This window comes from Pristis pectinata, chromosome 12 (genome assembly GCF_009764475.1).
Source record: "Pristis pectinata isolate sPriPec2 chromosome 12, sPriPec2.1.pri, whole genome shotgun sequence".
Lineage (NCBI taxonomy): Eukaryota > Metazoa > Chordata > Chondrichthyes > Rhinopristiformes > Pristidae > Pristis > Pristis pectinata.
The window spans coordinates 32200091-32217237 of NC_067416.1; the positions used below are offsets into that span (position 1 = coordinate 32200091).

A 17147-nucleotide genomic window follows, 5' to 3' on the forward strand; every position below is an offset into this window, starting at 1 on the left:
TGGTCATCAGTAGCTGACATGAACTAACATTTGAGAAGAGGGACATGGCAGGACTGGGGGCACTCACAGATTGGAATAAAGTGCAGGAAAGAATAATATTTAGATTTTCAGAGCAGGGAGATGGATTTTTTAATTCTTGAATTGCCACTCTATCTTTGTGTCCTGATCCAAAATATTGGACACCTTAAATTAAATAGCAAATGCTGGAAATTCCCAGCTTGAGCTTTAGGCTTAATATTTCAAGTCAATGACCTTTTAAAATGCTGTATAGGTGCTGCTTGACCTGTTGAGTTTTCCAGTTTTATTTCAGATTACCAGCATCTGCTGTATGGATGTTGTACAGCTTGCTAACCTTTCAAACAAGAGATTTGCACTAGATTCCTTGGCAGAGTTTTTGATGTTAAATATAAGCATAAAAACCCCAATCTTCAACAAAATACCCAATTAGAAAGCAATGTAGTTGCACAAGACATTAAGCTTTGTAGTAATCAGAACAATCTATAATCTACCCTGACCAGGGCGCACTGAGCTCTACTCTGAGAGTACTCTAAGCTTTCATTGGATAGCCCCTCTATCATCAATCCTGATCAGGACATTGAGCTCTGATCTACACCAATCAGAACTTCCAGTGCTCTACGCTAATGAAGACACCCTATGTCCTATGTTGATCAGGACAATCTATAATCTACCCTGATTATTGACAGCTGTGTTGATTAGGACATTACTTTCTGTTCTACCCTGACCAATTTCTCTTATCTAATATCACTTATAGTTTATTTGTATTGGAAATAGGACTGACTATTATGTGCACATTATAAGTTGAAAACATTATTTTGCCTCATTATTTTCCTTATCTGTTAAAAACAAATATCTTTTCTATTTAACTGAATTTTCACTTCTACAGCATCTAGATCAATGACTTTTTCAAAAACTTAGTGCTTTTGAAATTCACAAATGAAGCAGATTTAAAAGCAGACATTAAAAGATAGAACGGATAAACCATATAGTTTATCAGGAAGATGTGGAATCCAAATTATAAATCAGGAAGTTGGGTGTCATAATTAGAAAGCAAATAATTGATACTTCTAACATAGGGTTTTTTGTAATTTGTATCTCGGTTGGATCACTCCATCTCATGGGAACATAAAATGAGCACTGTGCCGTGTCTCTCGGGAACAGTTACTGAAAATCATTAAAATCATCTACAACTTGTTAGATAGGGACACGATGAATAGGTGTAACACCAGCTCCATTTTTTTTTCCTGAAACAAAATGAAACATCTGTATACCTTGAAAGCTGCGTTAAGTTCCAGAAAAGAATCAAATGTTGTTGAATAAAAATCATGGACAATTTTCCAGTCTCCTGAAGTCTTGGCTTTTTCTATATCTTCCCTGTAATCATAAATATAAACAAATACATGTGTTTATGTTAATCAAGCTAATAATGTTTATCTTCATTAAAATTCTGCCTTGGCGAATGCCGAATGTCACTATACTCCTTAGTTATAGTCTAACAGTTCAAAATTAGATACGAACCATAGAATAGCACAAAACAGGCCCTTCAGCCCACCATGTTGTGCCATCCATCAAACCACCCTCACACTACCTAACCCCTTCCTCCCACATATCTACTCTATCTATTCCTTTCAGTATTTTATATACCTCTATCATGTCTACTCTCATCCTCCTCCTTTCCAGTGAATAAAGCCCTAGCACCTTAAGCCTCTCCTCATATTCAATACTCTCTAATCTAGGCAGCATCCTGGTAAATCTCCTCTGCACCCTCTCCAAAGCCTCCACATCCTTCCTATAATGAGGCGACCAGAACTGAACACAGTACTCCAAGTGTGGCCTAACTAGAGTTTTGTAAAGCTGCATCATCACCTCGTGGCTCTTAAACTCAATCCCGCGATTTATGAAAGCCAACATCCCATCGGCCTTCTTAACTGCTCTTTCCACCTGTGAGGCAACTTTCAATGAACTGTGAATATGAACCCCCAGATCCCTCTGCTCCTCCACACTGCCAAGTACCTTGCCATTCACCCAGTATTCTGCCCTGGAGTTTGTCCTTCCAAAGTGTGCCACCTCACACTTCTCCGGATTGAACGCCATCTGCCACTTGTCAGCCCAGCTCTGCATCCTATCAATATCCCTCTGTAAGCTCCAACAGCCCTCCACACTATCCACAACACCGATCTTAGTGTCGTCTGCAAACTTACTAACCCAGCCCTCCACCCCCTCATCTAAGTCATCTATAAATATCACAAATGAAGAACATATGCTTCAATAAACAGATGGATCCACTTACTTGCAACAGTCATACAGCACAGAAACAGGATCTTCAGCCTACCAAGTCCATATAAACCATCAAACACCCATCTACACTAATCCCATTTTATTCTCTGCACATTCCCCTCAATTCCCCCCAGATTTTACCACTCACCTATACACTAGAGGCAATCTACAGTGACCATTTAACCCACCAACTGGTAGGTCTTTGGGATGTGGGAGGAAACCAGAGCACCCAGAAGAAGCCATCCTGGTCACAGGAAGATATGTAAATTCCATACAGGCAATGAAACAATACAGCACAGGAACAGGCCCTGCAGCCCACAATCTGTGCCAACCATGATGCCAAATGAAGCTAATCCCATCTGCCTGCACATGATCCATATCCCTCCATTCCCTTTATGTTGAGGTGTCTAAATGCCTCTTTAATGCCACTATCATGTCTGCTTCCACAACCATCCCTGGAACCACATTCCAGGCACCTACCACTGTGTAAAAAAAAAACTTGCCCCACACATCTCCCTTAAACTTTCTCCCTTACCTTATAGCTACATCGTCTAGTATTTGACATTTCTATCCTGGAAAAGTGACTATTTACCCTATCTATGCCTCTCATAAGTTTTATAAACTTTCATCAAGTGTCCCCTCAGCCTCCAACACTCCAGAGAAAGCAATCCAAGTTTGTCCAACTTCTCCCTACAGCTAATACTCTCTAATCCAGGCAACATCTTGGTGAACCTCTTCTGCACCCTCTCAAAGCCTCCACATTCTTCCTGTAGTGGGGTGACCAGAGCTGCACACAATACTCCAAGTGCAGCCTAACCCAAGTTTTATACAGCTGCAACACGAACTGCTACATCACTTAAGATCAGGACTGAATCTACAGTACTTACTGGAGCAATGACAATGACATCCACTATCATGATGTCACTCACCTCCTCCCAAAAAATAATTTGAATACAACAACAAAATATTAGTCCATACAATTTCTGACTTTTGAGCAATATCAACAACAGCCTTATACAGATAACTGAAATCCTCATATGCCCTATAGGGACTTGAATGGTTCAGAGGATGTTCCATTTCACATACAGTAACTGTGATTTTCAGATCCTACCCTGTTGAGTGCTTAGAATCTGCATATTAACTCAACTGATTTTTGCCAAAGTTATTACAAAAACACCAGCTGGGCCTTTGGGGATGACTACTATAGATTATGCTGTGTGAGGAATGGTATTATTCAAAAATGATGAATACTTGATAAAATAGATGATCTTCCTTCTACTATCATTCAGACATCTCTTGTGTATTGTACAAGCCTCATTAAAAGAATATAATTTTAAGTACAGGGAATGGTCTTAACTAGAATATCCCATCCCGTAACCAACACAAATCCACCTCATCCCAGCTCAAGACACGATTTTTCCTCAAACCATTCAGAAATTGTTAAATCACTACATAAAAACATTCCCTATTTAACTCCATGATAACCAATCATGTAGGGACTATATTTCAGACATGTTGTGCAAAAAGAGAGGACTTGGAATCTTCTGGCTTCGGGAATATGGTCATTGCTCTCATATCCAAAACAGGACCAAGTTTATCCACTTGCCACAGTAAGAAGAGAATACTGCAGTGTTCAATAGGTGAGGAGAAACCACACAACATTTAGCCCCTAAAGTTAGGTGGTGTCATACTCATGTTGCTGCAATAAGGCCTCAAAAAAGAATTGATTAGAAGTGATTTAAGATCACTATAAAGTGAAATTTAAGAAATTAATTCACATGTTGCAGAAAAAAATGGAATTGAATATCTGGCATTAGTTGTAAAAACCCACCTGGTTCACCAATGAGCATTAGGAATGAAAACCTGCCACTCACATACATTTCTATACATCGACCCCAGAGCCACATCACAATCATCGTTCAACTGCTCTCTGACCGACCAGGTCATTCAGTTATGTAAAAATCAATGTGCACGAGTGGTTTAAGGATGTTGCCAATGTCAGCTCCTCATACCCAGTCATGAATTGCCAATCCTTGCCAGCTGAGCTCCCATTCCCAAAAATAATATTTTAAAAAGTTTAAGCAGAATTTCTATTTTTGCATGCATTTTTTGAGCTTGTGGGGAATCAAAACATGTTTAAACAAAAACTATTCTCTAAACCTAATACCATGAAAAAAAATCTTTTTAGTAAAGAGTGGGCTAAGGTAGTCAGTGAAAGTCAACTGTAGAGGAACTGGATCCTTGAATGAGCAGCTCAAAACACTGAAAGTCAGGCTTGGGTTAATTATTTAAGTATCTTTTGGATAGGATTCTAAAACCCTTTATGCTTATTGAAGGTTTTATGGCCCCACATGTAATCTATTAAAATAATATAGGCAAATGCTTAGAAATCCTCAATGCAAAATGATTCTTCTGCTATTATCTTTAACCTTTCAGATTTTGCATTAGATTTAAGGTGGAATTTTCCAGCAGTGCTTCCATTTGTTGAATAAAGTACCTTTATCAATATTAAATAAACCAGTTGCAACCCTCAAGGCATAATAGAAATATGTATTCTGGCCCGTCACTGCAATATAAATAATGACATAGCTATAGATTCAGTGTCTGCTACTTCAGCAAGGCAGCTTGCACCGGATTGTCCGAGGGATAAGAAATGTTCCCTAAATAAAAGGCCTGGTTAAAACTTATCACTGACTACAACTTATTTGCTCTGCCCAAAGTTCTTATTAACATGCCAGTTAAGCCATGGATGCCCACACATTCCAACTATTATTTAGGTGACCCAGAATGATTAATTCCAGTAGGCTGGTTTAAGTGCAGGCCTAGATTCACAGCAGGAAAGGAATCAGCCCCTGCAACAATCATGAGGGAAATGAATCAGATGGAAAACAGATCATGTAGATAAAAAAATTACATCAGGCATTTAAAAGCATACTTCACCCTTCTGAGCTTACTAGAAGGCTAAAGAGACTGGATCTGAAATTTGAATGAAGTCAGTGATGGGAGAGAGTGACCTTCCTTAAAAATTGTCCAATCAAACAAATCAGCCACTGCCAGGTATTTAGCCTTTGTAAAGTTTCAGGAAGAGGCATTATGGGAAATTTCCTTGAAACTCCCAAGATTGAACAATTTTTCATCTTGTGTAAGAAAGGAATTAATATGGATTTTATGGTGTTTCCTTGTGTTTTTTTTTGTTCTGTTCCTGGACTAATTGACTACTATGATCATAAATGAATGGATACAGATGTAATCTGGGGGAAGCCTCGTCGAAGCACAAAATTGCTTTACTTTGAGTTAAGCTGATTGTCACAGCATAGCACCTTTATCTCTGGAGCTGTGTGAATTTCCAATCCATCTACTTAATTATAAAAGTTGTGAGATGCATACTCCATTATTGTCTCCCAACTTTCAGCAACAGATTTAAAGAGGCTGTGAAGGATATATAAAAGAGGATTCTGAAAAGCAAGATTTTAATTCATTATACTGATAAAATACAATTAATTAGATCTAATTATGAAAAGATTTTAACAGCTCCAAGTGAAAACCTCACAATTCACTGAGGAAGTTTTTATTAAAATTTCAAGAGAGCTGCTTTAAAGTTAAGATAAAATGACCAAAATTCAAGAAATGTTGACTGCTGCTGAGAAAAATTGATAGTTAATATGATGATAACCCAAACTGAAATAAAATCTACTACTCTCATTGGATTTCATTGCTAAACCTTGACTTCAAAAACCTATTTCCTCAGGGAATAGATGAAATGTTGCTTACGCGAGGGACCTTTCCTTCCATTGCAACCAGATGTGAGCAGGTTATCACATGTTTTTGGAGGTTAAGTGGCAATTTTAATTTCACATCCATGTCCATAATGAAAAGCAGTGATTAATTACAGTTGATCAATCATGATCTCCATAGATGACAATAACTGGAGTTACAGTAATAGCAATACTACTAGGGGGTTACTGCTGGAGTCAACATTGAAGGGCAGTAGCATGAGGGCTTTTTGCTGTAGTTAGAGCATCAATACCAGTAGGATACAAATAGAGTTACAGTATTGGCAGTAATACGTGGGCTGGAGCTACAATAAAAACAAGTTCTACCAGAAGGATGTAATTGGAATTGCAGTGATGGCAGTGATACTGGTGGGCTACAACAGGAGGTACAGTGAGGGCAATAATATCAGTAGGCTCTTGTTGATATTATAGTGAGGCAGTAACAGTGGTGGGTTACAGCTGGAGTTGCAGTAAAGACAGTAAGAGTAGTGGGATTACAGTAATACTGGAGACTATTGTGGTAGTCACAGTTAGGGCAATAACCCCCTGCAAAATTGTAAGTAGACAAACAAATTTACTTCAAACAGTTCTAAATACTTACTGAAATTCCTTTACTGTTTTAGTTCGGATGGGAAGTACTGGATCAGGAGGGAAAGGAGCTTTCATTTCAGGGGGTAAGATCTCTATTGAGATGCGCTGCTTTTGACGTACATCTGGATTAATAGGCGGCAGTTCTCGTACTGCAAGAAAAGGAGAGCATCATGTAACTGCTAATTCATGGTATATTAATTTGACTTTAATAAGATTTTAAAATATGCACAAACTCCATTATCATTAATCTGCTATCATTAATTACTTGGAAGTTTCATAAAAATAATCCAAGGCATTATCTTTCAGTTTAAGCTTTCTCACTTGTGGAAAGGACCCAGTCTTAATTAAGTGTCTCCTTATGATGATATTGTGATCAGGAGATCAGCAGCTTACACCCACATCTCTGCAAGCTCTTCTAGCAAACTGTAGCTATAAGACTAAGTTTACCAGTACCCTCCATCTGTAAAGTCTTCAAATTAGTTCTTGCACCTTTAATTCCAAGATCACTATTGATAGCAGCTTCATTGTTCATATTGCCTCTCTGGCAAGCCAGTGCTTTATTGTAACAGTAATATGCAGCCTGAGTTATATGTCAAACAAAATGTAAATACAAAGTTTGTATCACAGTGGGAGAAGTGGACAAGTACCAACTTGCAGATTTGACACCTAGGGATATAACTACTCATAGATGGAGGATAAATAAACAAAGAAGCAACACATAGCTCCAAGGTGCTTCTGTATTTCACTCATTTTGGGCTTCATCTTCACCAGGGAGAAAAACTGACACACACACACACACACACACACACACACACACACAAACAAAAACACACGCGTGTACATGAAACAGCTGTTCTTCAGTCCTCTGTGAACCTGGATGATTTCCAGCAGTGTACAAAAAATTACTGGGCACAAACTGCTGAGAATATTGTTCTCTTGTATAGTGAAAAGTTCATTAAACATTAGGGGATAGTGACAAGGAACCTTAAATAGATTACTGCCAAGAAGGACTTAAAAATAAAATGCTGCAGTAAATTAAACTATTTTGGCAGTGTTCAGTGCATCGTATGGATATTATCTCTCCCTCACCGCAACCTTTTTTGCTGTCACCCCAATCACATTCCCCACCCAGCCTCCTCCCTTCATTCTAAATATATGGAATATTGTGGCATTATAACTGCAAGGAGATTCAACCTATTAATTTAATTGGCAATGAATCACATGTTATGGTACAGGCATTTAATAAATGAAGATTTTTATTGCTGCTTAACATTATCGCATGAAAAACACCTTTGACACAGTTATGAAGCAAATGATTAAAAATGGCAAGATAAATACTAAGCACAAGCTTCCATAAAAATTATCCCACCTTACTAACTCTGGCATTGATAGCATATTTGTTTTTGAAAAGCTAAATGATCAACACAAATATCTTAACATTTTCAGAATATCTTGATGACAGATAATTCATCTATCAAAGGGATAAACAGGGTATTTTGGTAACTGCAGATACCCAAATTGTATAGGTAATAAATAAAACTCAAAACATACCCAACCAATAAAAGGGTAATCAATGTTTTAAGCAGAGTCTCCTATGGGAGTATAATTAAATAGGTGGCCTACAATTAATACAAAATATACTGCTTAAATACATCAGCTGCCTCAGGTTCAGCCTAATTTGGAACAGTTTAAATTAATTTGCATCACAACATTCAAGGCAAAAAGAATTGTTCTCAATTTCACTTCAAATAAGAGTACTGACCATAGTAACAGTTATTTAAAATACAAACTGAGTTTTTAACGTTATAAACTCAGGTTGAATTTTGCAGCATAATCTTGAAGTACTGTTGTGTCACATCATATGTTGCTAGGCAAAAAGGTAAATACAATAAGACTGGATATGTTCCTTCACTGGAGCTGGCTTTAATGTTCTGAGATTCTCGTTGCTCTGGTAACAGAGTCATGGATTCACTGTGGTTTGGTTGCTAAGGGCAGGTTTCAAAACTGAAATGTTTTGAAAACGCATTTATAATGAGGAACGCCAAACCTGTGGAAAGAAAGTGTGGTATAACAATCAAGATTGGCATTAATCTCTTGGGGGGGTGGGGGGGAAAAAAATCACTGTTACCAGGCAACCAATTCAAATGTATTCAAAATATAGCTATCTGACATAAATGTGACCAGAAAATAGTTGAAGCTTGCAGATGATGAGATAGTCATTAATTTAAATGTTTTAGACTGCCATTCATTAAGTGGCATTTCACAATTTGTAAATTTTAATAAATGTGCAAATTAATTACCGCAGCATTCTGTATGTGCAGAAAGGCTTGTTTCAGCAGTCTCACTGTGATTTTGTTTTAACAATTCCTTTTTAGAAAAGCTAACAAAATGTCAGATTAGTGTGGACACAAGCACCTTTTGCATAATCATGCTTTGAACTCAGCATTGCTAAGTTGACAGAGGATCCTACTCACGTGCAATTGTTACACAATGCATGATAGTGTTGTGTGCACACAGCTGTCCGTGATACAAACATTGCCTATAAAAAGTCCTTTAGCATATAAAGCAACCCAAACTTCAATCATTTACAATCAGAGTAAGTGAATTTGATGGAGCAGGAAGTTCAAAGTATTTGAAAGAAGAGAAAACATGGAACCAAAGAATTATTAAGAGTTGACAGCTGGAAAGCAAGCAATTTACATTTATCCCATTCCAATAACAAATGGAACTGAAGATATTATAAATAACTGGAATAGTTAAATGCTATGAAATTAATAATTATATTTTTTGAGAGGGAGAAAGCTCCAATTTAAATCCAATCCTGTAAAAAAAGCATACTTCGTCAATTATGGTGTTACAAACTACAAATAAAATTGCTCTTTTCTTGTTCCTGTCTCTCTGCTCTTCCATTTTTAGAATTTGTCAGCTTGGTCTCCCTGTTTGCTTTTCTTACCTCCATCTCTCACTTTCTCTTATTGTGATCTCCTCACTCATGATACATTTGGGGTGCCCTGAATTGGGAGGGGAAAGGGATTGGGAACCTGCAAAGAACAGGGAGCTTAAGTGCTTTGGGTCAAGGTTGTTAGTCTGGTTTGGAAAACAGGGACAGAAACACAAGTGTTAGAACAATCACTTCTTGCAGAATATCGAGAACTATGAGAAAGGTCCTTATATTCATACAGATGCTAGACAAATGCCATTTCAAAATGGTATAACACCACATTATCAACTACTAATTTGAATAATTATAAATGCAGTTCCAGAAGAGAGTGGAATAAAACATGTACAGAAATTGGGAGTGGGAATGGAGCTTGTACCTCAGCTGGAATAGTACAGCAATGGTTATACTCAGACCTACAGAGTGAAGCTTAAGCTCAGAAACGTTCAGATGACAAAGCAAGCCAGTATGGTGTGGCGCTAAGATAGTGGCCAACACAAATCAGTACAAATGGGTTAAGTCACCAATGCTGGCATTATCATACTGGAAAGAAATTTAAGTTGCTGTTAACCCTGGGTTGAGCACAGAAAGAATGTTCAGCTTTTGCATTCAATCATATTCAGAAGAAAGGTCTCACAGGACAAAGAGACCAAAGTGGTGAGGTCTTGGTTTCTGGCTGTGCTTGTCGGTTTGAAGATATCCTGGTCACATTATATGTCCAAGTACTTCAGGAAAAGTGAAAAGCATATTCAAACTGATGAAGAGCTTTTATAGGTTATAGGAAAATAAGTGGGGCAATGTGATAGGCAGGATTACTTTGAGCTGGGCTGAATGGCCTCCTGTGTTGTAAGGAACCATGAGAAACTCAAAAAGGATGTAAAATGAGGAGTAAACAAAAATGATAACAAAAGGAAGTGAATATAAACATACCTGTTGTACTTTAGACTCAAAATAATACAGCATGGAAACAGGCCTTTCAGCCCAACCCCTCCATGCTGACCAAGATACCCATCTAAGCTAGTCCCAGTTACCTACATTTGGCCCATATCCTCTAAAATAGAGTCACTAAAATAGTATTCATTTGGGATTAGGCATTAAATGAGATTAGGATGGCGATTTGAGTATCACATGGCTGCCAATCAATGAATTTGGGGGCCCCATCATATTACAGATAGAATTTTTTTTCCATATGCATAGTGGAAATAGATACGAATCATTTTTGATTTATACTTGGGCCAAAAGTGGGAAGTTAGAATTGGACTGAGAAGGTGGTATGGGAGGTCAGAGCCTGTTCATGATAGCTGTGGGGATATTCCAGTGGGGTGGTCTGCACTTTAAACATTGAACTGTTCAAGTATATTAAACTTTAATCAATGGAGGAAAGTAGTTTAGAAATATTCATGTATATTATAAATTAACTTTTGGTCCCCTTATTGTTACAGCAACTACTGCACAATATGCTTAGTTGTGACAGCTGCATAAAATACCTCCCTCAGCACACCAATAAGCCTGCCTAACAAATGTCACATAAAATATCTTGGTCTTGGAGCAATTTTAGAGCATTAAGCAAAAATAAAACTCACTTTAATACAGTGCAAGTAAACTGCCATGCTAATTTTACTGCTGTTTGCAAGAAGAACAGCAGTAAAGGAATTTGTAGAAATGAGAGCATCACACAAATCGGAGAAAACTAGGATTTAGCATTGACATTATTGCTAAAGAGGGAAAAATACTTTTTATTACCAGATCATGAGAACACATTAGCAATAACAGCATTATAAACATTAAACATTTCTATTAATTAGTCCTGATATTAAATTGCAGGCAGCATCTAAGCAAAGGGTCAGAATTTTGCAAAGCCCACAGTTAAGTTAGCATGTCAGAATCTGCAATCACGACACATCTGAAGCAATAAATTTCCCCCATCTCCAAGCTGAGCAGCAGGCATGATACACACCTGCATGTCACAACCTCAGCTATACTTAAAAAGACAATTTGCAGATGGAGCATGCAGAGTCAGGAAGGGTTCACGATGAATATTGAACAAAGACAGTAACCAGATTCTGTCCAGTATCACTAATTATTGCTGGGTGCAGTCAGTGGCAAAAAAGATACATCTCCCTCAGTAACTCATCAAGACAACATTGTTGGAGAGAGCAGAGGAAGCCAATAGAATAGTCTTACATTCTCTCAGACACCATATAGTTAGCATTTTATGGATCAAATCAGAACAGAAAATACAAGATTCATCTATATGCAGAGGATATTTCCTTTTGAGGCTGCAATATCACAGGATGTACAGCTATGCAAACAAAATGTTTTGCTACTCACTTTTAATAAATCCAGATAAAATGGAATCAGATACACTCACCCAGCAATGTATTATGACTGGTCTGACGGGGGTGCCCCCGTTTCAATGTCCTCAGTTTTCCCTCATCTGAATAAAATGATGAGCCCCTTCATCCTCCTCCACCAGTAATCCATTTTGCTGCACAAAACTGCATGAGACACACCACTATAATTCTAGACACCTCCACTGGTGGCCCACTCCCACCTAGATATTTGAAGCACTTCATATTCTCTCTGCTTTCTTTGACATATCTGGTAGTTACATGCCACCACTTATATCAGGCCTGTGGCTAATTGGTAGAATTCTTGTTATCTTGCTTAAATCTGCTTCTTGGAATGAAAAGGCCTGGATTTTTGGACCTCCTCAGTATTAAAGCATCATGACAGTGATTACACATCAATTACAGTGACAAAAATATCCCTAGTTCACAAAAGCATCTGGCTGCTATTCTGATTATTGGATATTTCTTTGCATTTGATGGCATCATATACCTGGGAGAATCCAGCCACAGAGGTGAATCTGTGTGCTCACTTGAATGACGACAATAGTCAGAATAGAAAGGTTACTCAGTGCCCGGGCTTTACAAATAATTCACCCATCATCTTCCTTTTGTATTTATGGTTGTCTAACTGAGAAACTAAGAATGTTACTACAGATATCTTGAAGCAATCAATACTTAGCAAAGAGCTCAGTAACTATGAGCACAGATTTAAGTTACTTACTAGAAGGAATAGAGGGCAGCTGAGAAAAAATGATTTCACTCAGCGAATTCACTGCCTACAAGGGCACATTTATAATGGCTGAACACATGAAGAACCATAGCCTGCAGAGCTATAAGAACTAGAAGCAAGGTTTAATCTAAAGTCCACTTTAGGCTGGCATGGCTGAATTGGCTTTGTTTGTTTCAAACACCAGGGAGTGTATGATTTGCTTTCACATCCACTGGGAATGGGGGCCACTAGGTCCAACAGGTTTTCTTCAGAGGCTGCAGATATCTGCATCACCTGCTTTGCCAACATCAGCCTGTGTGAGGGCTGTATTCTCAGAGGACAAGGCAGCCAAGCTCCTATCTGCAAACCCTGTGACACAAGATATGATCTCAGGCCCTGTCTTATGCACCACAACCCCACTGCATGTGCAGATTCCCACCATTGCTATTGGTGACGTAGATGGCCTTCCTCTTCTGATGTGTTGTTAAGCACATCCAAAATACGCTTCATTAAATTTTGACAGCTTGAAAGCTCCAGCACTGCCAAATGGAGCCAACCACACAAGAGCTCACTACTAAACATTTTCCCCAGAGGGAACAGAGATATTAGCTATAAAGCAAGTTTTTGTTCAAATGGAGCAGGGTCAGATTTATATGGATACATAAACAGCAGCTGATTCTCAGCTCTGTTTTACTGGTGTTTTTTGGGCCCCAGTCAACAGGTTTGATAGAAAGAGGAGCAAAATTTTATTGAGAAAGAACTCAGTAGTATCTCTAAAAGGACATTAATTTCACTAATAATTATCCACTTCTCCCCATTAAAGCTCACCTTCAATGAATGAGTTAATTGCAGGCATTTAAACACACCTCCCTTAAACTTGAAGGTGGCACACTGAAGCCAGGTTTTGGTCACTTAATTTACTTATTTTAACAGCTCACCCTCCTCAAAAATTCTCTTGGCACCATTAAAGCTGCCCTAGTCTCCTTCCTCATGTTCAAAACTCAGCTGTTCACACCAGTTGTGTTCAATGTTCCAGTAGTTATTGGCCAACATTGGTTCCCAGTTAAAAATTCTTCTTTTAGGATCCAAGACCTTGCTGAAATCTCCTTCAGCTTCACATCACTTCCTATGACTTTAGGTCCAAGTTAGTTCCTGCCCTCCCTTACAACCTTCCTTCTCCCACCCCCAGCCCCTTGGTCTTCCCAATTCACTATCATCAGTGCCTTTCAACTTGCATCATGGAAATTACTCTCCTTCACCTCTTTCTACAACCATTTGAAAACTCACCTTTATCAAACTATGGTTCATCTTGCACAGAATGACTCATCTCCACTTCCTTTTATTTTTTTTGACCATTCATAAAATACTGCTGGATATTTTTTGATGATAACATTCCTTCCAACAGCCAGCTATAGTTCTTTAGTGGTTTTGTGCAGGGCTGCAGCTACACGATTAAACTGCTCCAATAAAGTGTTCAATTTATACTGTAAAGAACTCTACCAACCTCAGCTTTTCCACCTCATTTGCAACCCAGTTCTGTTCAACTCTTGAAAAACATTCTGCACGCAAGTGCTGAGACCATAAAACAGTTATTAAATAAGAGGATTACAGAGGTCTGAAAAAACTGCAGCTTTTTGAATGCTGGGGTGAAAAGTTACAAGAGTTGAAGACTTACAATTTCTGCTTGAGAAAAATAAGCTATTTTCAATCTGAAATTACTTAAAGGTCAACTTTGAAATCAAGGTAATGGAGTCATAAATAGGAAAGATTTTACTTAGGATTTATATTTCCTGCAAGTCTCTGCTTCTTGTCCACTAATTCTATTTGTCCTTTGCATTATTCCTATTCCATGTGGAAGATAGTCTTTACTGAGGTGTTATTTTGAAGTCCTATGTCCACCCAAAATGGAAACCATCCAAGTTGCTGTACAATCCTGCCAGACAGCGCAAGAACATAATAAATAGGAATGGGCCATTTGGCCCTTCAAGTCTGCCATTCAAGATCATGACTGATCTGTCCCAGTCTCATCTCCTCTTCTATACCCATTCCCCTCAATGCCCTAACCTTTCAAAAATGTTTCTACTTCCTCTTTAATGCTCCAAATGATCTAGCCTCCAGAATAGATGATTCTGAGGATTCAACACCCTCCACAAGTAGTTCCTGAGCATCTCAGTTTTAAATGACGGTTTCCTAATCTTAGGACTTTGTCCTCTCATTTGAGATTCTCCTACTGGTGGAAATATCAACAGCTACTTGTCATTTTAATACCTTGATATGTTTCAATAAGATGGAACACAAGTACATCATTTTTAAATGTCTCCCTGAACTACTTGATCTGCATTGCTGAAAAAAATGTCCTAACAATTCTTCTTTGCAAACTACAGTAGATTTTACGATTAAATTGTCAGTAATAGATCAAATATTAAAATGTAGTCACAATATATCAGCTTCTGAGGGTTGTGGATGGATGGTTTAAAAAAAAACAGGAAGTGCTGGAAATACTCAGTAAGTCAACCAGCATCTGTGGAAAAGTGCTGTCTGACCTGCAGAGAGAACGGTGCCAGACCTGAAACATTAACCATTTCTTTCCACAGATGCTGTTTGACCTGCTAATTGTTTCCAGCACTTCCTCTCAATTTCTTCCCTCATTATAAACCCTCTTGTCAACTTAAAGTGGAAACTATGCAGGTTTGCACACTTGGCCTTCCAATATAGCTTTCTACTATTGGTAAATTCTTTGGGGTTTCAGTGGAACCTAACTACATTAAAAACATTAAATAACTGCAGTTTAAAGGAATAAACATTAATCTGATCCTTCACAATGATTTCTAGAAATACAGGATCAGGAGTAGGCTTCTTTGTCCCTCAAGATCCATCTGCTGTTTAATTAGATCATGAGTGATAAGTATTTTACTCCAGTTTGGTTCCACAATGTTTAATACTGCTTTGTAATGACGTAGATGGAGGTCAACAGGCCCATGTCAGCTCCTGGGAAGCAATCCTTTAGTTCCATTCCCCCTCTTATTTCCCCAATTCTTCAGCTACTCACTATCTCATTAATGCCTTTCAACTCCTCTTGGTTCTTTTTTGCCATTAACTTACACTAAGATGTAATTTATGGTGGTCTATTAATCTACTAGCACCTCTTTGGGATGTAGAAAACTAGAGCACCTGGAGGAAATGGACAGTCACAGGGATAATGTGATACTCTGCAATGACAGCACCCGAGCTCAGGGTTGAACCTGGGTCCCTGAAGTTGTGAAGCAGCAGCACTAGCTGCTGTGCCACCTTAAAATCTTACCCAGCAAAAAAAATCCCTGTTCTGTAACGTTTACAATCCTCAATAGCATGAGGAAAAGAGTACTAAACTTTCCTTTATGTTAAAAAGCACCATCAGATATTGCTGCTGAACAGCTCTTATTTTAATGTGCTCAACCAGCATGTCCCCCACACTCATTCCCTGTACTATTCCCATGGCTGCACACATTTTTGTGCCCCCAAGGTCCAGTGGTACTGGCCATCCACTAACATGGCTACCCAGGAGATGAAGCTGTCCACAAGATCTTGAGATCCTGCCTCTGGACAGTCTGGATGTCATTTTACAGCTCACTCTTGTCAAAGTTTTTTGAATTGCTCTTAAATGTCCATGATCAGAGACACTTAAAGTAATCTCAAACAAACCTACTAAAAATATTTACTTAAAAATACCTTCAGGTTCTACAACATTAAAAACATACCTGCACCTATGTTTAAAATTGAGAATTGTGACCTCATTTAACTGAATGGGGTCGTTCTACTTCTGCCGACAATGGCTGGTGAAAAGTCAAGGAGGCAGGTGTGAAGTGCATCTTGTCCCTCAGTTAAGGTTACTTGTACTTCACCTCTGGATTCAGCAGCAGCTGTGGTTGATACTTGCACTAGATTGTTGCTTATTCTAACCATCAAGAGGCAAGTATAATTCAGGCCAATGCTTCTGCTAGCAGCCTCAAGACTGATGTGAGCCGAGGACAGTTCATATGGATTGCACTACCTATTTGGGGGGGGGGGGGGGGGGGGGGGGGGAGCAATAAGAACGATAAAGGAGGTGCCAAGAATCATAAATACTATTCAAAAATGTAAAAAAAAAAATTGGAAAGCATAGCTGGATTTGTTTGTAAAATGGTGCTGATCAGATTAAAGCATAACCTCACAACAAGCACTGATCATTGAGAGCAGGTATTAAATTACCATATTTAGCATTATGCAAGACAGGCTGTGTGACGGAACTGATGGCACCGATGGTTTCCTGTTTCGGGTTGATCGTGGAGATAAAGCTGTTAAAAGCTGGAAACTGGACTTTGGGTCCTCTTTCAGCTCCCTGCAACAAGACAAGCAGAAATAGCCTGATTAAACCCAGTTGGAAAGAGAGCTTACAACTGCTTTTTACAGTGTTTCATTAATAATTGATTACATTTGTAGCTGGCAGAAATTCTTTGGAGTTACTTGATCAC

The 17147-nt window shown here is 38.5% G+C and overlaps 1 protein-coding gene across 1 annotated transcript in view; it reads right to left on the bottom strand.

Moving 5' to 3' along the window:
• The window catches only part of hectd2 (HECT domain containing 2), a 92031-nt gene that overhangs the window by 58700 nt on the left and 16184 nt on the right, over positions 1–17147 (bottom strand). Inside the window, exons 3-5 of the mRNA XM_052027298.1 lie at positions 16885–17014; positions 6670–6808; positions 1290–1392 (exon numbers count right to left, since the gene is read on the bottom strand). Coding sequence (XP_051883258.1) covers positions 1290–1392; positions 6670–6808; positions 16885–17014 — 372 coding nt within the window. The remainder of the gene's footprint in view (positions 1–1289; positions 1393–6669; positions 6809–16884; positions 17015–17147) is intronic.